The sequence below is a fragment of the Sminthopsis crassicaudata genome, chromosome X (assembly GCF_048593235.1).
Source record: "Sminthopsis crassicaudata isolate SCR6 chromosome X, ASM4859323v1, whole genome shotgun sequence".
In the NCBI taxonomy this organism is placed as follows: domain Eukaryota; kingdom Metazoa; phylum Chordata; class Mammalia; order Dasyuromorphia; family Dasyuridae; genus Sminthopsis; species Sminthopsis crassicaudata.
In genome coordinates, this window is record NC_133623.1 from 46,698,054 (window position 1) to 46,722,870 (window position 24,817).

The 24,817-nt window shown below is 42.7% G+C and overlaps 1 protein-coding gene across 27 annotated transcripts in view; it reads left to right on the top strand.

Moving 5' to 3' along the window:
• Positions 1-24,817, top strand: part of FRMD7 (FERM domain containing 7) — a 77,412-nt gene that overhangs the window by 48,426 nt on the left and 4,169 nt on the right. For 15 of the 27 annotated variants that reach the window (XM_074277701.1, XM_074277700.1, XM_074277699.1 and 12 more), the window contains 9 exons: positions 1,302-1,392; positions 2,139-2,243; positions 3,346-3,388; positions 6,662-6,740; positions 9,752-9,849; positions 14,923-15,037; positions 16,300-16,447; positions 23,392-23,487; positions 24,330-24,493. In XM_074277701.1, coding sequence (XP_074133802.1) covers positions 1,302-1,392; positions 2,139-2,243; positions 3,346-3,388; positions 6,662-6,740; positions 9,752-9,849; positions 14,923-15,037; positions 16,300-16,447; positions 23,392-23,487; positions 24,330-24,493 — 939 coding nt within the window. The remainder of the gene's footprint in view (positions 1-1,301; positions 1,393-2,138; positions 2,244-3,345; positions 3,389-6,661; positions 6,741-9,751; positions 9,850-14,922; positions 15,038-16,299; positions 16,448-23,391; positions 23,488-24,329; positions 24,494-24,817) is intronic. The other 12 variants (XM_074277722.1, XM_074277719.1, XM_074277721.1 and 9 more) reach the window with 2 other exon arrangements.

Consider the following 24,817-nt stretch of genomic DNA (forward strand, 5'->3'; position numbering starts at 1 on the left):
GATGAGGTCTGGGCAGCCCAAGGATAGGGCAAGGAGGAAAAAGCAAAATGGTGCTCTTCCACCACCTGGCTTGCCCTACATGGGTTCTGGGTGGCCTGGTGCTGAAGGGAAGGGATGAAGGGAAGGCAAAGGGATTACATTTGTAGCTGGAAATCTTCTTGGCAGCCTCCTGGATATGGATGCCATACAGGCAAACTATCATTTCTCCTGGGTAAATGTATTTTTTGTTTTGTTTATATGCTTGAAATATGAGTAGCAGCGGTGTGGCCATTAGATGGGGGCTCTAGAGCTGTAGATTGGATTGATTGATTACTCTAGAAGCATTCTGAACCAAAGAAGTAGCGCTAAGGTGGGAGGTGAGGTGGGGTTTGCCCTAGGTTCTGGCAGACTTGTCAAGGAACTTAGGAATTTGTGTAAGACTATTTTGGAGTATTAGGTCCAGCTAAGGCTAACTTTTGTAGCAGTGAAGGGAACCATTACTAGGATTTTTGGGGTTTATTTTAGGGTTTTTTTTTCTATATATTGGTAGGTATCTAAAAAAAGCTGCCAGCGCCCAAAGCAAATTATGAGTTCTAATATTCCCAAACAATCCCCATACTTTCTAGTCTCTTGGAAGATGGACAGAGTTCATATAAACTTAGCATTAAGTGTTTGGGTGCTTGAAAGTATTTTCAAGACCCATTTGAGAACTTCTCTCATTCTTGGTGCAATGGTTGGTAGACATTGTCCTCTTGGACGTTGGAATTTCCTATGTCAAATTGATTCTCTCTCCCAGGTCTCGCCTTGTTTCTGACCGTTTCTCTGTCTTCTCCCCTTCCCCCATCTCTCCAGCAGCTGTTTTTTGTTCTGCCAGAAACAACCCTTATACTATCAACTTTCCTTGTTGTATCTCCAGCGTCTACTGCTGCAATCAATCTCAATGAAGGGAGAGGGAGAGAGAATGGTTTCTCTTTTTCCTTTTATATGGAGCCCACTGACAGCTACTGACTTTGTAGGGGGAAGCACAGCCTTCTGGGTGATGTAGTTCCTGGTATCTCCACCCTGGAACATGTTCCCTTGCTTCCACAAAAATCTATATGAGAAATGAAAAATAAGAGGCAAGAAGAAAGACTGGGAAGGTTGAGAATGGGGAGGGGGAGAGCATTTAGGAGTTACTGTCCGCATCAGTTTGGAAGAATGACAAAAATCTTACACGGGGGAGGCAGGTGACCCGGCTTTGACCTTGGACAATCCATTGAAACTCTCCGAGCCTCTGCTTTCCCTCTAGAATAAGACTCTTGCCTGTGCTTTCTCCTTTCCAGGATTGTTTTGAGCTCTAATTATAGCTCTAGAGAAATGGAAGCCACCATCATGATTCCAACTGCACCCCTGACAAGCCCTGTGTTATTTATGGTATGAAAGCAACCCTTAAGCATCACAAGCTTCTAGGGCCACAACCCTGAGCCTCTGCCTAACTAGAGGCTTTCAGTCTATCAACATGCAGCCAATTTTCCCATCATGCTCCCCACCAAGCGCCCCTGGACTTTAGCAGCGTTTGCTGCCAAGCTTCAGGCTTAGCCAAACTCAGCTGAAAGAATATAGCCTTAAAGTTCCCTGTCAATTTTGGACTTGGGTCTGGCAAGGGCTTTGCTGGAAAAAAATGGGTGACCTTTGCTTGTATACAGCAGTCACCATAATATAATTAAAATAACTCTGGCAGGTATTCATTAAGCACCTACTGTGTGCAAAGCCCCATGCTAGGTACAGGGGATACACAAACAGTTCTGGTCTTCATGGAACTTTTGCTCTTGGGAGCCACCTGGAATAATGATGGGAAGAAAGCGCTCCAAAGTTTGGAAAGCATTTATGTGCATTAGACCTTTTGAGTTTTCCAACACTCTTGAAAGTTCGGTGTTTTTAGTCACCTAATTTTACAGGTGAGGAATCTGCAGTTCAGTAAAGTTCAATGTTTTGTCCAGGAATACAAAGCTGGTAATTATTAGATGGCATGGAGCATGTCCATCTCTTGAAAAATCCCTCAACAGCAACCCCAAGAATGGGTCTTCATATTGTTTATTCTGTGTGGCCATGGCCAAATCAAGCTGTGCCAAACCCTCAGGAGACTATAACTGTCGTCCCATCTCTTTTTCCTGCTTTAGCAAAAGTCCTCTGGGAAAGCATTGTTCAACCTGAGCTGCTGTCACCTTAACTTGGCGGAGAAAGAATATTTTGGATTAGAATTCCGGAGTCAGTCAGGAAACAATGTAAGTTGGTTTGGTGCCAATGTTCCTGGGGGCAGAGCCCAATCTGGGCTTGAGATTTGAGTCGGCTAAGGCCCGGGAACAATGGGGAGAAGTGGTCACACCAACATGGGATGTCAATTTCTACTCCTTGCTGTCCCTGAAACTATCTACCCTCAGCAAGTAGAAAGTGGATTCAGGTCCATTCAACAAATAACCGTTAAGTACCTACTGTGAGGAGCAGCTAGACGGCGCTGTAGTGCGCAGACCACCTCCCCTGGAGAGAACCTAAGTTCAAATCCAGTCTCAGATACTTAAAAAAACACTTCTAGCGGTGTAACCCTGGGTGAGTCACTTAAACCCAATTGTCTCACCAAAAAAAAAAGTAGCTATTAGCAGGATTCCTTTCTTCTTTCCTCTTGCTCAGAGACAGTATTATTTATGTGCTAAAACTTAGTTGTTTTCTGTCTGTGGGAGAGAGGGAATTTGCCAAGTCTCCCTGGTAAGCTAAGCTTGACCAGTAGCTATACCCTCACAATCCCCATTTCCCTTCCCGGTCTGAACCTTCCCAGTGATTCCTAAGGGAAAGAGAGGATGGTCTTCCTTCATACCCCCAGCCCCAGGCTTGACTCTGCCAAGTTTTCCTAGTTGGGGTCACTGATGGGCACCTTTGCCATCTGGCCACTTTACCCTGGAGGCTTATGTTCATTCATTAAATGCTGCCATTTATAGGTCATAGGTTTTAATTGGAAACCAAATTGCTTTCATTATTCATCTGTGGCAACTCAGGAAATGAGTCTCTGCCACCTCTTTGTAATCGATACGGAGGCAAGGGAGTAATTCTGAGAGCTCGGACCTATAATCAGGAGGCTTTTCTTAACAATGTTTATCATCAGGGAAAGGACAAAAGAGGCAGGCAAGGTTGGGAACTTTGTGTCACCTTTTGGACACTGACCAATCTCAAACTTGCTTTTAAATCCAAAGTGCCAAGCTAATGATAGGCTAATTATTTTGTGTGTGCGTGTGGTGTGTGTGTGTGTGTGTGTGTGTGTGTGTGTGTGTGTGTGTGTGTGTGATATGTACCTGAACTATGCTCTAACCACCTTTTTAATTCCTGCCCTTACAGGTTTGGTTGGAACTTCTAAAGCCTATAACAAAACAAGTTAAAAGTAAGTGTCACACCATTAGACAACTCCTTTGCAGGTGGGACATGGGGAAAAACAGCAACAACAGAAGAAGTGGGTTTGCATCCCAATCCTGCTATGTAGTTGCTCTGTGACTGTGGGCAAGTTGGTTTGAGCTTTCTGGTCCTCACTTTTTCTTTTTTATAAAGAGGTGATCTCTCAGGCCTCTTCAGGTCTGCCTGGTGTCTAGGTCAGGGGGCTGAGCAGAAGAAGAGAGGGAGGCAGGGCCTGAGGTTTCCCAGAAAGCAGCAGGTAAGATCCTGGAATCTGAGGTGAGAGGAAGAGAATGAGAGTGAGATTAGTTTCAGGATTAGGGAGGACTCCTAGAGGAGACAGAGTTGAAAATGGATGAAAGCAGGAGGGGATAAGTGGTGGCAAACAGTCTCTACTACTGTGCCTGCCTCCCTCCTGGAGCTCAGTGTCCTCTTTTTCAAGATTGAAGGCACTAGATTAGGTGATCAAGCTCTAAATCCTGTGAGCCCATGACTTTAAACCATCTCAGTGACCAGATCTAGTTGCCCAAGTCCCTGATGTGAAAGTGAGTGCTCTTATTGAAGTCTCTGAGGCATCAGGTGGATTTTATGGAAACCTGTGCTATTTGTCCTGGACTGGGCTGAGTGTATGAGAAACCTAAGAGCTATGTTCAAATGCTCTGCCAGTTGGCAGATCTTTCAACCTGAATGGGACCCAGCTTTCTTACTGAAAATCCATTTGCCCTTTGCTGGAAGAGGTTTGGATTGTAGACAGTGGATGAATGGACCCTGAGGCCAGGTCAAAGCCGTCCTGTCTTCCTGTTAGATTTGGAAATCAGACCTTTGCCGGAGAGATGGTCCCCTCTCTTCTCCACACACTTCTTGGGTCCTCCAGGCAGCGAGCTGGTTCTTATTTCTGAATGCCAGTGAACTCTGGAGGTAGACCATCTTATTTCATCTGCCATAAGTACTGTGAGACCCACAGAATTGACCCGGCAATTGTTGGCTCTCTGAGCAAAGTGCGCACTTGTGCTTTTCATGGAATTGGGGCATCTCAGAGACGTCACCAACCTCAGGGAATGTCCAGTCCCGCTCCCGTAGGAGGAATTCTTCTCTGTCTCCCCTTCCCCCTTGAAACAATCTCCCTCACAAATGGTAAGACTTTAGGAAACCTTTTAAGATTTACGTTCCCCAAATCAAGAGCAGATTGGCCTACTACTGTGTTTTCTGGGACCATGAGCTAGCTGTGGAAGTAACTGCCCCATGTCACTTTTGAGGTGCTGGTTGTTTGTGGCAACAAAAAATTCTTACAGATTCCTAAATTGTGGTGATAGCCTTAATCTTGTGTTATCCATACTTGGGTTTTATCCTTTAGCTTAAGGAATGGGGTGTTGGGGAATGGGCCAAGGGAGAGGGTAGGCACATGAATCCTTTTAATGAATTGGGTAGCAAACCTCAATGCACTAGTATTTCTATGAACGTGAGTCTTTCTATCCCTCCCCACCGTCATCCCCAAGTTAAACCGTGCCGTGTCCTCTTTGGGGCAAAGACACAGTGCTTAAGAAAAGAGGAAATTCAGCTTAGCACAAAGAATATTTAAAAAAAGGAAGGAGCGCCCCAATTGTAACGTGGAGTCCAGAATGACGACTGCCATTGGCCTGTCTTCATTTCGTCTCTTGACAGTTACTGATATGGGAGGTAAAATTAGGTGAACCTTATAGACATAGTTCACTTTGATTTCAGCAAAACATTGGACAGTCTCTCCTGCTGTGTCAGTGCTAAAGATGGGGAGATGTGGGCTAGATGAGAGTCCAGGGACGTAGATTTGGAATTGGTTGAGCGGATGGCCCCAGAGAGTGAGCGATCGTTAAAGTTTGGTGCCGATTTGGAGCCATCTCTGGGCATTTGTGCTTGATACCTTTATTCCCTACTTTGGTTAATCACTTGGATGAAAGCTTAGATAACATACCTGCCTGCCTTTGAGGGATCACCCTCCTAGGAAGGATAGTCAAGAAGTTTGCCAACAGGGTACAGATAATGGCTAATGATTACAGCTAACATTTGCTTAGCACTTACTGTGTGCTAGGCATTGTCCTGAGTGCTTTACTTATCAAATTCTTATCTCATTTGACCCTCACAACAGCTCTGGGAGATAGGTGCTGTAATTACCTCCATTTTACAGTTGAGGAACTGAGGCAAACAGAGGGTAAGAAACTCATTCAGGTCTGCCTGACTTCAGGCCTGGTGCTCTATCCACAGCACTAACTAGTGGCCCACAAAAGATTTCGGGCTCCAATTATGAGCCAAACTGAAGAAATGAAATTCTCAAGGATAGAAGTCAAATTCAACATTTATTCCAACAGTCAACTTGAATAGAATACAGTCCAGAAGGTGGGGGCATAGTTATGTAAGAGCTTATATGAACAAAAGATCTGGGGATTGCAGTGGACCACAAGCTGACTGAGTCTGCAGTGTTGAATGGAAGCCAAAAAAGGGGCTGATGCTATCTCAACATTTCCGGGATGAAGGAAATGAGCATTCTGCTGTACTTCTGTTGTGGCCTGGCTCCACCTGGAGATGTTGAATCCCGAGCACCACATTTCAGCAAAGATGTAGCCAAGCTAGAGTGTTGAGAATCAAGTTGATGAAAAGCCTTACGATCCTGTGGCATAGGATGCTCAGTGGAAGGAATTAGTATTGTTTAGTCTAAAGAAAAGATAAGATTTACAGGGGATATGGTTACATGACCTTTTGCAGTATTTGAAGGCCTTTGGCTCCAGAGAGGGGAGTCAGGAATGATGTGAGGATGTTGAAGAAAGAGAGATTGATGTAAGGAAATAGCCTCTAATCAGAGCTGGAAGGAGTGGATTCACCTTATCTAGCAGAGGCTAGACAATTAGTTGTCGGGGATGTTACCATAGGAGATTCTTGCTCAGCTACCAGTTGGACTCAGAATTCCCTTCTAGTTCTTGGATGCTCCGATTCTGATTTCTTAACCTTAATCCGGTCATCCAACACTTATTAAGCACTGTGTCCAGCTCTTGGGGAAATGTAACATTGCGTTAATTCGACTGTTAAGTTTGGAGTGCGTACAGTTCAGTCATGTGCCTGCCCTCTCGGAGCTCCCGTCTTGATCAGAATTTGACCTCAGTGAAATCTAAAAAGGAGAAAACTGCCTGAATTGGGGAGGGGCTTGGTGGGGGAGAATGGACAATAATTGTGTAAAGCTATCTAAGTGTTCTTGATTGGCATTTAAATTAAACTTATGAAGGTGTTGTGTTTTAAGACCCTAAGGAGATTCTTTTCAAATTTATGGTGAAATTTTTCCCAGTGGATCCTGGACACCTGAGAGATGAGCTGACAAGGTATTTATTATATGTACTTGCTTATGTGTGCTGATGTCATTGCATGAATGGAAGACTTGGAGTTAGTCACTAGTGGGGAGGGAAGAAAGGAAGGGAAGAATGTCCTGGTCCCTGTCTCTCGTCTCTCCCCTTAAATTACTGCTACTGCCACACTCGTGACCTTTATACCCGACATCTGCCGCAGAGGTCAGTTATTCAGGAGTGGGATGTTAAGTTGGGAGCCCATTCATTTTGGTTGCCAGGGGATGATGGAGTAGAGTATCAGTGACCACACAGTGACATGAGCACCGGGTGCCTACCAGCAGCAGGGATCAGCAGGCATATGCCATCTTTGGTACACGGGGGAGAATGTTTCCAATTGCCTCACCTTAAGTGACCTGGTTGGGTGGCATGCAAACCTTAATCTTGTCTATGCAACCCTATAGATGGTGACCTTTTTTTTTTTGTACAAAATCCCATTTTCTCTCTGATTCAAGCTGATTTTTGTGGACTTTGAAAGCCGTAGATATGTAGGGAAATCAACAGGTGGGAGAGAAAATAATTGATGACAAATAGCTGCCAGTGAGCTAGATTTGTCTCATACATTTTCCATTTTCTGGAAAATATTTTCTCTAGTAATGTCTAATCAAGTTTTAGCTCCCAATGATCATGGCCTATGTTTCAGGATGTTTTAAGGTTATTATCTTTATTAATAACCAGTTATAGAGCACTTTCCTCATAACAGCCTTAGGGGTCAGGTGTTCAAATTATCATTATGCCCATTTTACAAATGAAGAAACTGAGGTCCAGAGAGAGGAAATGACTCTTTCAAAGATCAGTAGTAAGACACGGAGGGGAGACCAGAAGCCATGGTGTCTGATCTAAAGTTTAGTGCTGTGAGAATCTGGTATGCTGCTTCAGTTCCCCCCATTCAGAATGCCAGTGGAAATATACTCTCGCCTCAAAAGTTGTTACTTGTTCTCTGGAAAAGTTGTTTGAAAACCATTTTTCCTACAATCTTTTCCTTCTTTTCTCCCCTGGCTCAACTGCTGGGCACAAAACTACAGCCCCAGGAAAATGTGCATGTGTGCTGATAGCCAAGATTTAGTTTTATGAATCCCAACATGTACCATGAGTCACAGATGTTAGAGCCTAAAGGGATCTTGGAAATAATTTAGTCCAGTCTACCCCATTCTTCAGAGCAAGAAACCGAGGACCAGTGAAGGGAAAGGTCTTGGCAAAGGTCACACAGTCAATAAGTGTATGCGTGTGGGAAACGTATTCAGATCTTGGTCTGCTGATACCAAGTCTCACGCTTTTGACACTATGCCAAACTAGACCAAACAAACCTCACGAGAGATCAACAGACCCAAATCTCAATTGTGGACAATGAAAGAAGGACTTCCTAGATAAGAGATTCTTAACCTTTTCTTGGTTCCCCTTGGGTTATCTCCTTGGGTGGGCTGGTGAAGAACGTGGACCATCCTCAGAGTAATGTTTGTGAATGTACATAACACTGTCTGCAGTTCTCTGAGTAAAGTGGAGCCATGATCTTTAGGAATATCATTTTGGTGGCTGAATGGAGGATGGAATGGAGTGAGGAGACTCTGGAGGCACACAGCCCTACCAGCACGGTGTAAGGCGATGAGGGCCCATACTAGAGTGGTGCCAGGGTCAGAGGAGAAGAAGGGGTGTGTTCCAAGAGATATTGCAGTGGTGAAGTGGGCAGGCCTTGGCAACTGCAGCTTGGATGTGGGAGATGGAGATAGTGAGGAGGTGTGGTTGCCACCAACATGGCGAGCCTAGAAACCAACGGAAACCACTTCCGTTGAAATACAGTTGTGAGAATATTTTTAAAATCAAGTTCACGATCCCAGCTTAGAAACCTTTGCTCTAGAATCCTTATAACAGCATGGGCTAAAATGTGTGGGTCAAAGGTCATCTATCTGCTGATGTGAGCCTGCGAGGGCATGGCCCACAGACCTTATTTCCAGATCGTTCTTTGACACAGCCCGCTTTTTTTGCAGGGAATATGGCCGTGCTTACAGGCAAGAAGTGATAGGAGTAGAGCTTTTTTCTAGTAACTTGATGATTGTGGCTTGTCATTTCATCAGTATAGCGAGCCATCAATACATATCAGCAATTGCCCCACGACTCCTAGGTCTAGACAGGAATTTTTTGTCCCTTTTGCATCATGTTTCCCTTAGGAAGTCTGTTGAGATTTGTGAACCCCTTCTCAGGATAATGACTTTAAGTGCCTAAAACATGGAATCATAAAAGGAATCGGTTACAATGAAATTCAATTTCCTAACTATTTAAAAAAAAAAAAAATGTTCTAGGAACCCTGGGTAAAAGCAACCTTACTTAGAGAGTTTCCTGAGGGCACTGATGGTGTTTTGATTTGGTCAGTTCCTGGGCTGGAGGCTGGCCTTGAGACCTGGTCCTTTCTACCTCGGAAGCCAGGTCTTGCTGTATATGCCAGTGGGGCAGCCCAGGAAGGTGACTGTACTTGTAGTCAGAAGGTTCAGGTGTGAAGCCCAGCTCTTTCACTTACTGACCGAGTGAATTTGGACCAAACCTATTGTCTCTGAGCCTGAGTCTATTCATGTGTCAAATGGGGCTAAAAAAAATAAAATAAAACCAAAACCGGGGCTACCTCACTCTGAGGGCTGTTGGCAAGGATTGTGCTGAGCAAATCTCTAGACAGCTAGAAATGTGTATTATTAACAGAAGACCCTAGAACATAGAATCACGCAGACTGTGACCCTGCCTACTGTCCTCTTCAACACTGTAAGGGACTAACCCACCCTGTCCCACGTGGGGCAGCTGAGGCCCAGAGAGGGCAAGTCATTTGTCCACTGTCACACATAGTGATGGAGCTAGATCTCTGGCCTCCTAGGCCCAGGGTCATGATATTGCTTGCTGTCAAATCAGCTTGAATCTCTGGGAAGGGACAAAGTGGTGTTCTTGTTGTCACTTTCTCTGGGGGACTTGCCTGCTAACTGTACTGAGGCCTGCTTTCTGTCATGCAGGTATCTATTTGCCCTTCAGATCAAGAAGGATCTGGCCCAAGGAAGACTTCCCTGCAGTGATAACTGTACTGCGCTACTGGTGTCTCACATCTTACAAGGTAAGCACGAACAGTGGGAGTGTGGCCAGCCCCCTATAACGTGCAGGAGGATTCAGAGGGCATCTTAGGGAACGGAACATCAACCACATCCAGGGGATCTCGGCCACTCTGAGCTGGAAGAGAGCTCAGGGGCTCCCTATTTCCTGACCATAACTGTCCTTGGCAGTATCCTGGAGAAAGCCCTATCCATCTTCCAGAGGGATGACATGTAATGATGGGAAGCTCCTTACTTGAGTCTAGGTAGTATGTCTTACTCTGGGAAGCATCTCTCTCTATTAATCTAAGCTCTACCCTCTCTGACTGTCCTTCATCACGGAGGTGAACTTGGGTTCTCAAAGTGTAGGCCAGCCAAGTGGAAGCTTCTCTAATGGGTCTCACTGACCTTCAAAGGCTTTGCATGTGGGCCTACAATTGACCAGAGGGGATTTGTTTAAGATCCAGCCCGGTAAAGTTCAGAGAGTAGCACAGTATCCCAGACAAAGCAAGTCTCCAAAACTGTCTAACTGATGTAGCACCATAAGGCTTACCAAGCACCAAGGATTGTCTGTTTTGAGTCTCACTAACTCCGGGGGAGAGAGGGGGCATAAGTGCTCTCATACCTATTTTGCTCAGGGAGGTTAAGTAGTTTACCAGGATGTCACACTTACATCTAGGGTAGGATTTGAACTCCAGTCTTCCTGCCTCCCATTCCAGAGCTTTATTCACAGTGCCACTTAGGTGCCCATGCCTGAGTCATAGAGATTTTGATTTGTATTGATGGAGGGACTAAGCAAACTCATGAAATTATTGCTTGTTGAAGTGCAGGAACCATAAATCGGGAGCTGGCAGGGATCTCTGAGGCCATCTAGTCCTGCCCCTCATTTCACAGGCCCTGTGAGCATAAGGGGCTTGTCCAAGGTCTCATAGGCAGTAAGCATGAGAAGAGGGTTCTGACTGCGGAGCCAGAGCTTTCCCCCTGCACCGCCTCGGTTTTCAATCTCGTAACTGTTTAATAGAATTATGGCCAGAGTTTTAGGAGGGACTTTTAGAGATCATCTCATCCAGTCACCTCATTTTACAAATGAGGAAACTGAGTCCCACAGAAGTAAGAGACTTGCTTGCCAAGACCCCATCTCTAGGAGACAGCAGTGTTCAGGGCCTGTTTGTCAGATCTGACTCATCCTGAGAAACAAAGCCACCTAAAGTCCTTCGTCTTACTTGCTTAAGCCAAACTGAATTGGATGAGAGGAGATAAATTGACCGCAGACAGGCTGAGCTGCCCAAAGCTTTTGGCCCCTGTCTTTTGGTTTGAGTTATCCCCTGCTTAGCTGTGTTAGCCCAGATAATCCCGACCTGACAGGGATGGCACCTTAGCACACACTCGTCCCCTCTAGAGGCTGGCGTGATGAAGCATTCAATCATTTTCCAATTTTTCTTCTCAAAATTCAACTCGGTTCCTTATAGCAGTTTGCAAGAAATGCTCAAAAATCTCATTTCTTGAGAGAAAAGCAAATCCTCGTCATCCTAGTTGGCTATGTAGTTGTATAATTGCTATCTAATGTTGTCTAGCTTCCTTAAGCTGTATGGTGACTCTGGGAAAGTGGGTGCTATTTGACCCCACCCTGTTTTTTCATCAGTGTTCCTCAGAAACTCCCAGTGGGGAAACCATCACCAACCTCTCTGTAACTTAGAATCTGATGGAGTTTTCCAAGGTACCAAGACTTTTAATGACGTAGCCGAAGTCCTGGAGCTGGGATGTTGTAGAGCAACGGGTGATTTTCTCGGTGCCAGTGCCAACCTTATATATAGACCGTGTTACTTCTCAGTAACTTCTCAGGTACTGATGTGTCCCCTCTCTGAGTAAACAGAGTCAATCTTAGAGTCAGGAAGGTCTGAGTTTGAATCCTGCCTCTTTAGCTGTGTCACTCTGAACACATCACTGTCTTCTCAGCTTTTGCTTCCTTGTCTCTAAGTTGTTGAGAAGAGCAACTGAGATAACAGATGGAAAGTGTTTTGCAAACTTTTTTTTTAAAGTGCTTAAACATTTACCAGTATATCTCTGACTGTATTATACTTATTACCCATTACTGTGTTCATGTTAGACACCACCCCCCACCTCCACCCCCACCCCTCCCATTTAGATTCTAAGCTACCTGAAGGCAGGGACTGTGCCAGTTTGGATCTTTGTGTCTTCACCTCCTCTTACGTGGTAGGCACTTAATAAATATTTGTTCAATTCAGTGGGACTCCCCACCACCCTCTTTTCCCAGATGGGGAAACTAAGACTCAGAAATGGGAAGGAAGAACTTAAAATCTTAGACTTCCAGAAACAAAAGTTGTGATGCAGTGGAAAAATACATACACACACACACACCCACACACCCCTAGTTAGAGGGCTTGAGTTCAAATCCTGGCAAATCACTTGTCTGCATGGGGCCTCTGTTTCTTTAGCTGTAATATAAAGGATTAGCTCAAATGACCTCTGTGTCCCAGCTCTAAATCTATACTTCTCTGCCCTCCCATTAGTATAGAAGCCTTTGTTCTGTTTTCTCTCTCAGAAGGATAATTCATACTCGGCTGCTTTGTTGGTCTGAACAGAGGATCAGATAAGAATATCACATGGACAAAGGTTGCTTGCTATATATATAGAATCTGTGCTGTTATGGGGGGCACCTGCCTTTACCCCTCCACAGGAGCTTAGGGACATGTGATTATTTGTCCAGGGATCTGTTGGCAGGGGTAGGGCTGGGGGGTATCTTAGCAATCTGAGGATTGGTGGATGAGGAAGGAGATGACATGGCAATCAAAAATGTCATCGATTCTTAGCCCACTTAAGAGATATATAGTGTCTAGTTACATAGAGAGATCCATTTGGCCTTAATGACCAGGAAAAGTCTCCCTCTCTAGAAGCCTTCAGGTGCAGAGGCTGGATGCCCATTTCTCAGGGATGTTGTGGAAGGAACTTTTGTTCACATTGGAATTGGCCCTTGAGGTACTCTTCGAAGTCTCACCTTCTTAATGAGGCAGACGGTGGGTCCCCCTGCTCTTTGCTCCAATTGGGCCACATCTGGAACGTCGTGCCCAGTTCTGTGTAGGACATTGTTTAGGGAGGACATCGATAAAGTGGAGAGCATCCAAAGGAAAGCTTACAGGAGAGTGATGGTTTCAAGTTCTTGCCACATGACAATCATACAGTTCAAGGAATTAGAAACTGGGGATATGATTAGTCTGGGGAGGATATAGAGGGGTTCTTTGAGACTTTGGGATCATAGACATAGAGCTTGAGGGATCTTTTACATAGAAGGAAACTGAAGCCCAAAGAGATTAAGACATAGAAATGACTTCAAAACAAAGTCCTCAGTCTCCAAATATTCTTAACAATTGGTTGTTGACTGACTGTTAACAAGCATCTCTTCTTTTTACCCCTCTTAAGTTCATTTATCTGTTAATTCGTACCCAATGCTCATAGATCTGGCTTCAGGGGCTAAGCAGGACAAGTGTAATTCCTCTTCCATGTTACAGCACTTCAAATATTTAGAGACCCCCATCTTGTTCTCCAAGTCTTCTTTTCTCCAGGTTAACTCATGTCCAGTTCCTTCAGTGAAGCCTCATGTGACAAAATCTAGAAGATGTTCAGTGTCCCGGGTTTTCTGGGTACTTCACATCAGTGTCCTTTCAAAGATGTGGGGCCCACATTCCCCAATCGATATATAGTCCAAGGATATGACCAGGTGGTATTCAAAGGAAGAAGCCCAGAATATCAATTAGCTATATGTAAAAAAAAGATTCCACATGACAAATAATTAGAGAAAAACGGATTAAAGTGACTGAGGCTCTACCTATCAGATTGCCAAAAATGACAAAAAAGGAAACTTAAAGAAGCTGGAGGGATTGTGGAGCTGAGAATGGTCCATTCACTCTGGAGGACAATTCGGAATTATGCACAGATTTCCTAAGTCCTGCAAGCCCTTTGACTTGGATACCTGCTCCTGGGCCTGTGCTCCAAAGAAATCAAAGAGCCAGGCACATAGTAGGTACTTAAGAAAACTGTATTTATCCATTGATACATAGAAAAAATATTTATAGCAGCTCTTTTTTTGTTGTGGCAAAGAATTGGAAACTGAGGTTATGCTTATCAAATGGGGAATGCTGAACACATTATATGTGCATGTGAGAGAATACTATTGTGCTAGAAAAAAATGATAAAGGGAGTTGGTTTTAGAGAAACCTGGGTAAACACATAAATGGATGAAGTGTGAAGTGAGCAGAACCAGGAGAATAATTTATACGGTTAATAGCATTATAAAGACAAACCATTTTGACAGATTTAAGAATTCTGATGCAGTGACCAAGCATGATTTCAATAGACCCATGATGAAACATGGTCTTGACAGAGAGATGATGGACTCGGGAAGCAGAATGAGATTACAAGAGTTGTTAATATATGTATTTTTTATTTTTCATGGGGTGAGTGATAGTGGTGGTGATAGAGAGGGGGAAAAATAGAATGATATTATGTGAAAAAAGCTAAATATAAAATACATTTAAATTTTTTTTTTTAATCTGTCCTTTCCCCCATAAGAAAAATGTGGGTCCAGAAGTAAACACAGTCCTTCAGGTGTGATCTGACCAGGGCGGAGGCCAGAGATCCCTTTCCTAGCTGTGGACGAAGGCTAGGATGGCCTGTGCTTTTTTGGCTGACCTGTCATCTTATAGGAAAGGGGTGGAGGTCAAGAGGAGAACTGAGGTGGGAGGAGGCAGAGAAAAAGCATGAAACATCTGACAGAGCCAATAATCCTCAAATAACAAGGTTTGACTGAACCACTGACATTTCAAAGTCTGGTTTGTGTTAATAGGACTTGGGCTTTCAGAGCCCAGACTCCCTTGGTGTCAGAATTGATCCACAGCAAGGATGTCTAGGCTGTCTGGGATGCCAGTCACTGCCTTTGCCCTTGGTTAGCAGGAGATTGACTCTAAGGCAGCCTCCCAGGGGGCTCTTCTTAGGAGAGGAAATGGCCTAAGTCATCAACCGGGACGTGGCTTTCTCTCTCTCTCTCTCTCTTACTTTTTCTCCCTGTCTCTTGCCCCCACCAGCGGAGCTGGGTGACTTTCATGAAGAAACAGACAGGAAGCATCTGGAACAAAACCGCTACTTACCTAACCAGGCTGGCTTAGACAGCAAGATCCTGCACTTTCATCAAAGACACATGTAAGTACGTTAATTAGTGCCTGCTTCAGCAGCCCCCGAACTAATGGTTCAGTCCAAAACAGTCTTGGAAAATAAACTGCAAAGGAACAGCTCAGGGCCCGATAAAAGCTCAGTAGAAGTGGCTGTTACACTTTAGCAGTTCCAAAGCGCTTTACAGATATTACTTTACTGGCCTGCAAGCCTGTAAGGTAGGCAGTGAGAAAATCATTGTTATAGCCCAGCTTGCTCGGTTGCCCTGTGACATGGGGCAAGCTGCTTCATCTCTGTGGACCCCAGTTGAGAGGTTAGACTAGAGTAAGAAGCGTCATACACAAAGCCTACTCTGGCCCACGGCACTCCCAAGGGTGGCTCAAATCAGATTCAAATACAATTGGGAAATATTTAACAAAAAAAAAAAATACAAGAAAACATATAATATGACATTTGAAAACTAAGTTCTGGATGAAGATCAAAGCATAATATTTTCACTTTCTTGTTTTTCCCTCATTTTGATTTTTTTTTCACAACATGAAAAATACTGAAATATGTTTAAAATGATTGTACATCTATAAGCTATATCGGATTGCTTGCTGCCTAGGGGTGGGGGGGGGTGGCATAGGAGGAAAGAAGAAAAAAATTTGGACCACAGTCTTAGAAAAATAAATGTTGAAAACCATCTTTAACTGCAATTGAGGGAGGGAAAGATTCTATTAAGTGGAAAAAAGTAAGTCATTGGGTAGCCTCTCATGTATGGTTTAGTGTTCCCTGTTTGTTTGAGTTTCACCCTACTGACTTTATAAAGCCACTCGTAACCCTAAATCTGTGACCTTCTGATCTCCATTTTAGAGATGATGAGCTGCAGTTCAGGGAGGGGCAATGATTTAAGATTTCATTGGGTCTAACGCCCTCATTTTACAGAAGAAAAAAACTTAATCCTAGAGCCAAGTGACATTCAGTCTTAAATCTAAGTGTGTAAGGCAGGATTAAGCACCTCCCTCACAGTTCCATGAGGTTGATAGGGCAGGTATTGTTAAGCCCAATTTATAAAATTGAAAACTGAGGACCAGAGAGAGCAAGATAATCCACATCAGGGAAAAAAATCCTAATTTAGGACCTCCTTATGTTATGACCTTGTCATAACTTGATCAGGATTCTTTGATAAATGGCAGAAGCAGGACTTGGCCTCTCTCTTGTAATTGAGGGCCAGCTGTGGGGGAGCGAAGGAATGGGGGAGCAGTCCCTCTAGCAGAGTTGGAAGGTTCATCCGTCTCTTTTCCTTACAGCGGTAAGAGCCCCGCAGAATCGGACATCCAACTCCTGGACATAGCCAGGAAGCTTGAAATGTATGGCATCAGACCTCACCCTGCCAGTGATGGTGAAGGAACTCAGATTCATTTGGCTGTTGCCCACATGGGAGTGCTGGTATTGCGGGTAAGGGTGTTTCCTTCTGCTCTGAGGAAACTGGTATCTCTCCCTCATACCCAATTCCCACATAGGTTCTAGAGCTGGAAACTTTTGACACTGGTTTTAGAAGATCACAGGGTTTCGTAGCTAGAACAGATATTCGAGATGATCTGCTAATCCAGTCCCCTTCCCTTACAGATGACCTAGAACAGATTCCCAGCTTGTTTGTAGCAGCACTGGGATTTGAACCCAGTGTCAATTCTAGGCACTCTATTTTTCCCCTTTTCTTTCTTTTTTTTTTTTTTTACATTGAATCATACATCTTTTTAACTTTATCCCTTTTCTTTCTTTAAAACTTGAATACCAAATAGAAAAAGGAAGGAAAAAACATAGCTGTGTACAAACAACATAGGAGCAGATCCAAAATATAAGGCAGTAAATTTCCACTTTAAGAAATCCTATATGATAAATACTCCACATTGTGTTCAGAGCTGTCCTTCTTGGCTTTGCTTTCTTGTTAGGTTTTCTTTTGTTCTCTGCTGTGCACTTTTTACCTTTTTCCCCCTTTCTTTCCTCCCCATTTTCCTCAAGAAGGTTACAATTAAGTGAAGATATATTTATATGCATACACATAGGTACATATATACACACACGTGCATAGATAATCTAAAAGTACACATATATATTCATACACACATAGTTAAGACTGTACCATGTTCGTTTGTGTTTCTCTGAAGGTAGATAACGTCCTCCTTCATAAATCCAAGTCTTTCCATTTCTTTCAGCTCACCATTTCTTACAGCACAGCGATATTCCATCTTTATACTGTCTAGTTATTTTATGATTTAGAATTTTATTTATCCTAGTTACATGTAAAACACTTTTTTTGCATTTGTTTTTAAAACATGGAGCTTCAGATTCTCTCCCTTCCTTTTTCCCCAGCTGCCCCATTGAGAATGCACATGTGAAATTATGCAAAACATTTTTGTGAAAGCCATATTGCTAAAGAAAACAGATTCTCCCCCGCCCCCCCCCCCAAAAAAAAAACCCCTCAAAAATAATAAAGTTTTTAAAAAGTACACTTCAGTCTGTACTCGGACACAGTCGGCTTTCTCTGGGGATGGATACATTTATCATAAGTCCTTCAGGGTAGTCTTGGATCTTTGTATTGCTGAGAATAGCAAAGTCATCCACGGCTGATCATCCCACAACATTGCTTTTATTCTGCACATAGTCCATTTCACTTTACGTGAGCTCATGGAGGACTTCCCGGGTTTTTCTGAAATCATCCTGCTCGTCATTTCTCACAGAACAGTAATATTCCATCATAATCACATCCCACAGTTTATTCAGCCACCCCCCCATTTGATGGGCATCCCCCCACTTTCCAATTCCTTGCCTGAGAAAAGAGCTGCTATAAAGATTTTTATTCATATAGATCCTTTTCATTTTTTAAAAATATTTTTTGGGATACATGCCTAGCAGTAATATTGTTAGGTCAAAGGGTTTGCATGATTTTGTAACCCTGTGAGCGTAGTTCCATAGCTCTACAGAATGGTCGAATCAGTTCACAATTCAACAGTGCATTAATGTTTCGTTTTCCCCACATTCCCTCTTATATTTGTCTGGCTCGTTGGCCAAGCTAATGGGTAGGAGGTAGTAAGTTCCTCAGAATTGGCTCAGTTTGTGTTTCTCCAATCAGTAGTGTGTTAGTATATTTTTTTCCTAGAGCTCAACTGGTTCATAGCTTTTGATCACTCATCGCCTGGGAAATGGTTTGTTTAGTTTTGTTTAGTTTTAAATAAATTTGACTCTGTTCTGTGGACATTTGGGAAATGAGACCTTTATCAGAGAAACGTGCTTCAAAATTCTTTTCACTATTACTATCGCTAACCCCCTGTCCACCCCCCGTTTATTTTGTTCTCTCCTTTCACTTCTGAACAAACACCCCTCCCCCAATATGCCCTCTGTTCTATCATCCTCCCTCCTTCTTGTATCCCCTTTCCTTCCTACTTTCTTACAGAGTAAAAGAGATTTCTATACCCATATCGAGTGTGTATGTTATTTTCTCTTTGAGCCAATTCTGATGAGAGTAAGGTTCACTCCCTCCCTCTCCCCTCTTCCTCTTTTCTTTATAAAAGCTTTTTCTTGCCTCTTTTATGGCAGATGATTTACACCATTTCACCTCTCCCTTTCCCTGTCTCCTAAGTACATTCCTCTCTCACCCCTTAATTTTATTTTTTTAGATGTTGTCCCTTCGTATTCAACTCACCCCTGGGCCCTCTGTCTATATACTACATATTAACTCCTTCTAATTGCCCTAATAATGAGAAAGTTCTTATGAGTTACAAGTATCATCCTCCCATGTAGGAATGTACATAGTAGATTCACCTTAGTCCCTCACGGTTCCCCTTTCCTGATTATCTCCTTAGGCTTTTCCTGAGTCCTGTATTTGACTATCAGATGTTCTGTTCAGCTCTGGTCTTTTCATCACGAATGCTTAAAAGTCTTCTATCTCATTGAATGTCCCCCTTTTCCCCCCTGAAGGATTGTGCTCTGTTTTGCTGTGTAAGTGATTCTTGGTTATCCCAATTCCTTTGCTTTTCAGAATATCATATTCTAACCCTCCAAATTTTTTTTTTTTTTTTTTTTTTTTAAATATAGAAGCTGCTAAATCTTGTGTTATCCTCACTGTGACTCCAAAATATTTGAGTTGTTTTTTCTTGGATGTTTGCAGTATTTTCTCCTTGACTGGAAAGTTCCAGCATTTGACTATAAATATTCCTTGGAGTTTTTTTTAGTCTTGGACTCTTTCAGGAGGTAGTCAATGGATTCTTTCCATTTCTATTTTTCCCCTCTGGTTCTAGAATATCAGGACAGTTTTTCTAGATAATTTCTTGAAAGATGACAAGATGATGTGTAGACTTTTTTTTTTTTTCGATCCTAACTTTCAGATAGTCCGATAATTTTAACATTTTCTCTCCTGGATCTATTTTCCAGGCCAGTTGTTTTTTAATGAGATATTTCACATTGTTTTCTATTTTTTTCCTTTTTGTTTTATTGTGTCTTGATTTCTCATAAAGTCATTAGCTTCCATTTGTATTTCCTTTTGCATCCCTCTAATTTCTCTTTTCAGTTTTTCCTCTATCTCTACTACTTGATTTTCAAAATCTCTTTTGAGCTGTTCCATAGCCTGAGACCAATTCTTATTTTTCTTGGAAGCTTTGGACGTAGGAGCTTTGCCTTTGTTATCTTCCGAGGGTGTGATTTGCTCTTCGTTGCCACTATGGTCAGAATTTTTTCTGTTGTTTGCTTATTTCCCCAGCCTATTATTCAGCTTTTAATTATTTGTTAAAATAGGGTTCTGCTTCCAGACCGGGGGTGTGTACTATCTTACGTTTTGTGTTTTTGTGCAGTAGTTTTCAGAGATCCTTCTAGGGACCTGTAATCTCCTTCCGACCAGCTGTTGACCTTACTGTCTGTGGGCTGAAACTTCCAGAAGTTGCCACTGCTGCCACATTAACTGAGTTGAGTGGTTTGCTGGGGCCGAGGCTGTCAGATGTGGTTTTTGCTGGACTGTGCTGCACGCCCACCCCAGTGTAACAGACTTTTCCTGATGACCTAAGTTGTCTTCAGCTGGAGCATTGTTCCTCTCTGTCTTTTTGTGGGTTCTGATACTCCAGAATTTATTGGGAGTCCTTATTTAAAGGTATTTGGAAGGGTCTGGGGGAGAGCTCCAGTGAGTCCCCGCTTTTACTCCATCATCTTTGTTCCGCCTCTGCCTAGTTAAATAGTCTAAAACAATATTGATTAATATGGCTGACATGATGTAGTATCCCTAGTTTTCTCTTTTGATTAAGTCTATTTTAGCTTTAACTTTCAGATCAATGAACCTTGGTTTTTTTTAAGCAAATAATTTAACCCCAGATCTTTATTATTAAGTTTGTGTTTATCTTTTCTTCCCTATCCCTCTTGATTGCTCTGCTTTACTTTTGCCTACTACCTTGTCTTCCTATTACTTAACCTGCCCTCCCTTATCCTTTCCCAACTTTTCCTTCACTCTTTATCCCATTCCCACTCTACTATAACCCTCTTCTTATTCCCTCACCCTTGTATTTCTTTATAAATTCAAAAAAATTTTGTTTCTTCTAAACATATAATTCTCTCTTTAACCTAGATATAATGTGAGCGGGCTTCCCTTTAAAAAATCCCTTCCTTATATAACCTCCTGCCCTCCCTATGCTCTTACCTTCTTATATTTTTTCTGAATTTAGAGGACTTTTATACTCTTCTTTATATACATACACATACACACACACACACAAAATACATACAAACCCAATGCCCTCTTTAATCTATTCTCTGTGAGAGAATTCTAGAAGTAACAGCCCTCAATCATCATCTAATTCTTTTGTCAGTTTTTACTCTTATACCTCATTAGTATAAGATAATTATTCTTTTGACCTTTTCTTGCAGAGTTTTACTTTTTTTTTGTTTTTTTTTTTAGAATCACATTATAGGGGCAGCTAGGTAGCGCAGTGGATAGATCACCATCCTTGAATTCAGGAGGACCCGAGTTCAAATCTGGTCTCAGACACTTAACACTTCCTAGCTGTGTGACCTTGGGCAAGTGACTTAACCCCAGCCTCAGGAGGGAAAAAAAAAAAAAAGAATCACATTATATTATATTCAGTTTTACCCCAATCCAGTTTTTGAATTACCCGATTACTAATGACAGTGTTAGACATATGATTTACATTTATTTCCGTGTATGAAACAAACAAGTTGTCCTTATTGAGTTTCTTGCATTTGGTCTTTGATGTTTACCTTGTAATTCTCTTGGATCTTCTATGTCAGATTTTCTATTAAGTTTGGTCTTTTTGTGACAAAATCCTAGAAATCTGGCAATTCATTGAATGTCCATTTTTTTTTTTTTTTTTCAGGATGTATGATATTTTCAGCTACAACTTCATATATTTTGCTCTTTCACATATGATGTTCCAAAACCTGTAGGCTTTTAATGTAGCCACTGCTAGGCCTTGTGTGATTCTAATTGTGGCTCTGCCATATTTGAATTGTTTTTTTTCTTGTCACTTGTAATACTTTCTTCCTTGACTTGTGGGTTTTGGAATTGGCTATGATGGTCCTGTAAGTTTTCCTCATAGGATCTTTTTCAAGTCGTGATTGGTGGATTTTTTTTTTTTTTCTCATTTCTACTTTTCCCTCTTGTTTGAACACTTCAGGACAATTTTCTTTAATTATTTCTTTTATTGTTAAGCATCTTTGGTTGTAGCTTTCAGGTGGTGCAAGTATTCTCACGTTCTCTTTCTGTTTTTTTCATTCTTTCTATTTTATTTTATTATTTTTTTTGGTGTCTTATAACTTCACTAATTTCCCCTTGCCCAATTCTAGTTTCTCTGTTACTTGCTCCACTACACTATACTTATCCCCCAACGGGTCTCTCTCACCTCAGTAATATATAAGCACTTTGCTGGCAGAAACTCTTGTCATTTTTTCCTCAGCACTTTGCATGTAGCTGCCCATCCCATTTTAAATTTTTTTGTTAGTCTAAACCTGCCTCTTAGCTCCTTCTAACAAGGGCTGCAATTTCTCTCTCTTGTCCCTCCTTCACCTGATGGAACTTTAAATATCTGAATACGGTTACCATGGTTCACCCGAGTCTTCCCTTCTCCAAGATAAACACAACCTCTAGTTGAACCTCCTATGTCATGGACTCAAGGCCCTTTAGCACCTCAGTTGTCTTCTGGACGTTCCACCTTACATCCATGCCCTAAAACAAGAGTAACTATAAATTTTTTTGGGGGAAATGAGTAGCCAAAGGAGAGAAAACCCAACCACAAAAAGTTACTATGAGAATAGAGAAGGCCAGCAGGGTTCGTCTGCAGAAGAGGATATTGAAGCAAAAAACAAAACCAAACCAAAACAAAAAAAAGACCCTTTCCTAACCCAAACAGTAATGTCAAATGAGTAACCTCACATGGCTAACTGTCCCAAGAGAATTCATAAGAACAATTTTAAAAGACTAGTAGAGCAGGGGTGTGGAAGTCCGACTAGTCCTAGAAAGCGTGGCCAGGGATGTCACATCAACAGAAAGGGAGCCAGGAGAAGGTAGAGAACAAATTCGTTAATTTTGCAGATAGTCTAGAGAGCCCAGTGACAGGGTAAATCTGAGTGGAATATTTGGGAGGTGTACAGTTGAGGAGATACAAATAAAAAAGCAGCAATTGTGGGATAAGGAAATTGGAATATGCCAGTCAATGGTTCAGAATCGCAGGAATGGGGCTAGTGTGAACTAATATGTTAATGATTGAGGGATGAATCCAGTCATTCACTGGCTGCAAAGAAGTTGTGGGATTCAAGGTCCTCCCTCAACCTTGCCGGTGGGGATGTAATGTCCTCTAGGACCCAAGAGGCCTGCCTCACAGTGAGTGGGAAGGAACAGACAAAGGTAAGACCTGGAAAGAGGCCAGAAGTCTAGGTCTGGCTATTTAAGGAGAATCTAGAAATGACTTCTAGAAAGCTGGAGAAAGCCCTGGGGCAGAGAACAGATTCAGGGCTGCTGCTGGGAGTTAACCGGAAAGTCAAGAGCATCTTATCCTAAAGGCAATAGTGAGTCCTAAAAGTTTTTGAGAAGGTGACTGAAGTCAGAACTGTCTTAGGAAAGTTATTTATTTTGTCAGATGTATGGAGGATAAGCTAGTCACTCAGTATTGATTAAAAGCCTCCTGTACTGGGGGAAAAGTATAAGGAATGAAATGGCCCCCACTCTAAAAGAACTTAGATCCTAATGAGGTCAGACGAGCATGTCCATAAGTATACGTGGGAATCAATGAAAAATAGGATAGGAGTGGGAAAGATCAGGCCAACGAGGAGCCTGTCATGATAATAATAATCTGGCTGTGGGGGAATGTGTTGACACGTATCTACGACTTCAATGTATTTCATTGTAGGGGAACACCAAGATCAATACTTTCAACTGGGCTAAAATCCGGAAGCTGAGTTTTAAGAGAAAGCATTTTCTTATCAAACTCCATGCCAATATTTCGGTAAGTGTGTTCCGACTGTGGTCATTTGGTTTCCTGTTCATTTGTGGAGCTGGGGCTGCTTTTGCAAACACCTGGCGCGCGTGTTTGGAATGGGCACTGACTGGGAATGTTGGCAGGCCCCTCGCTTCTACGTCCATCCCCACCCCTTCTTCCTTCACTTGGAAGGTGAAGGCAAGTTGTCATGGTCAGAAGCAAAGCTCTAGTGGCTATTTTCCCGTGGGCAAATTCCAAAGCAGGTGTCCACGTGCCATTGTGTTCAGCTAAGGAAACGCCAGCAAGTCGTGCGGTAGGAAGCTCAGAGACACCTTCTGAGGCAGCCAGGACTACATGTAACCCGGGCGTGGGGGGGGATTTCTGATTAGCTTGAAAAATGAGTTTGTCATTTTTACATCCCTGGGAGCCCCACCTCCCCAGGAACCCAGCCCTGTGGGTGCTGTCTGTTTTGCTTAATGGTTTCATCTTCCACTACATTCTCCATTCTGTACCCATAGTCCAAGGAGAAGAGGAAGGTACGTCAGAATTTTGATATCGTCACAAGCTTTGGGTACAAACTAGACAGTAATGTCCACTAAGGTACAGCCTTCCATCTGAGGTTACCTGGGCTTTGAATCATATTCATTTCTTATTGGTTTGAAGAATACTCAATTCAGTGCCATCCCTGAAGTATGACTATGATGGGATATCTGTGTGTGTGTGTGTGTATGGAATGGAAAGTGTGGGGGTTGCTCGCATTGCCTCCCTAGAAAGGGAGCTATCTAGTTGGACTTCCTCCCCTTGTAGGGGAAGAAATCAAGGGGCAATGCTCCCGGATTCTGAGGCGGTATCTTTTGTGACTCATGCAGGTGTTGTACAAGGACACGCTGGAGTTTACCATGGCCAACAGGGACGCATGCAAAGCCTTCTGGAAGATGTGTGTTGAGTACCATGCCTTTTTTAGACTCTCTGAAGAACCCAAATCCAGGCCCAAAACATTCTTCTGCAGTAAAGGCTCAAGTTTTCGCTATAGGTAATGATGTGTTTTAAAAGCTTATTTTGGAAAGAGTTAGGAAAGGAGGAACCCCTTTTGGTTTGGCGCAAGGATCTAGTGATGGCGCAGAGTCCCCTGTAAAGGAATTTACAGGCCTGAAAACCTAGATTGATAAAAAAAAAAAAAAAAAAAAAAAAAAGGTTTATTATGAAGTTTGGAAGTAAAGTTAAAGCCTAGTTAGTAAAAGGTAAAGGCAGAGATAAAAGGGCACCAGAATAAGATTCCAGTGGGCAGAGATCCTTGGCATGCCAGGTGTAAGGCATGGTGTAAGGTGTAACGCGGGGGGAAACCCGGAGATTTTGT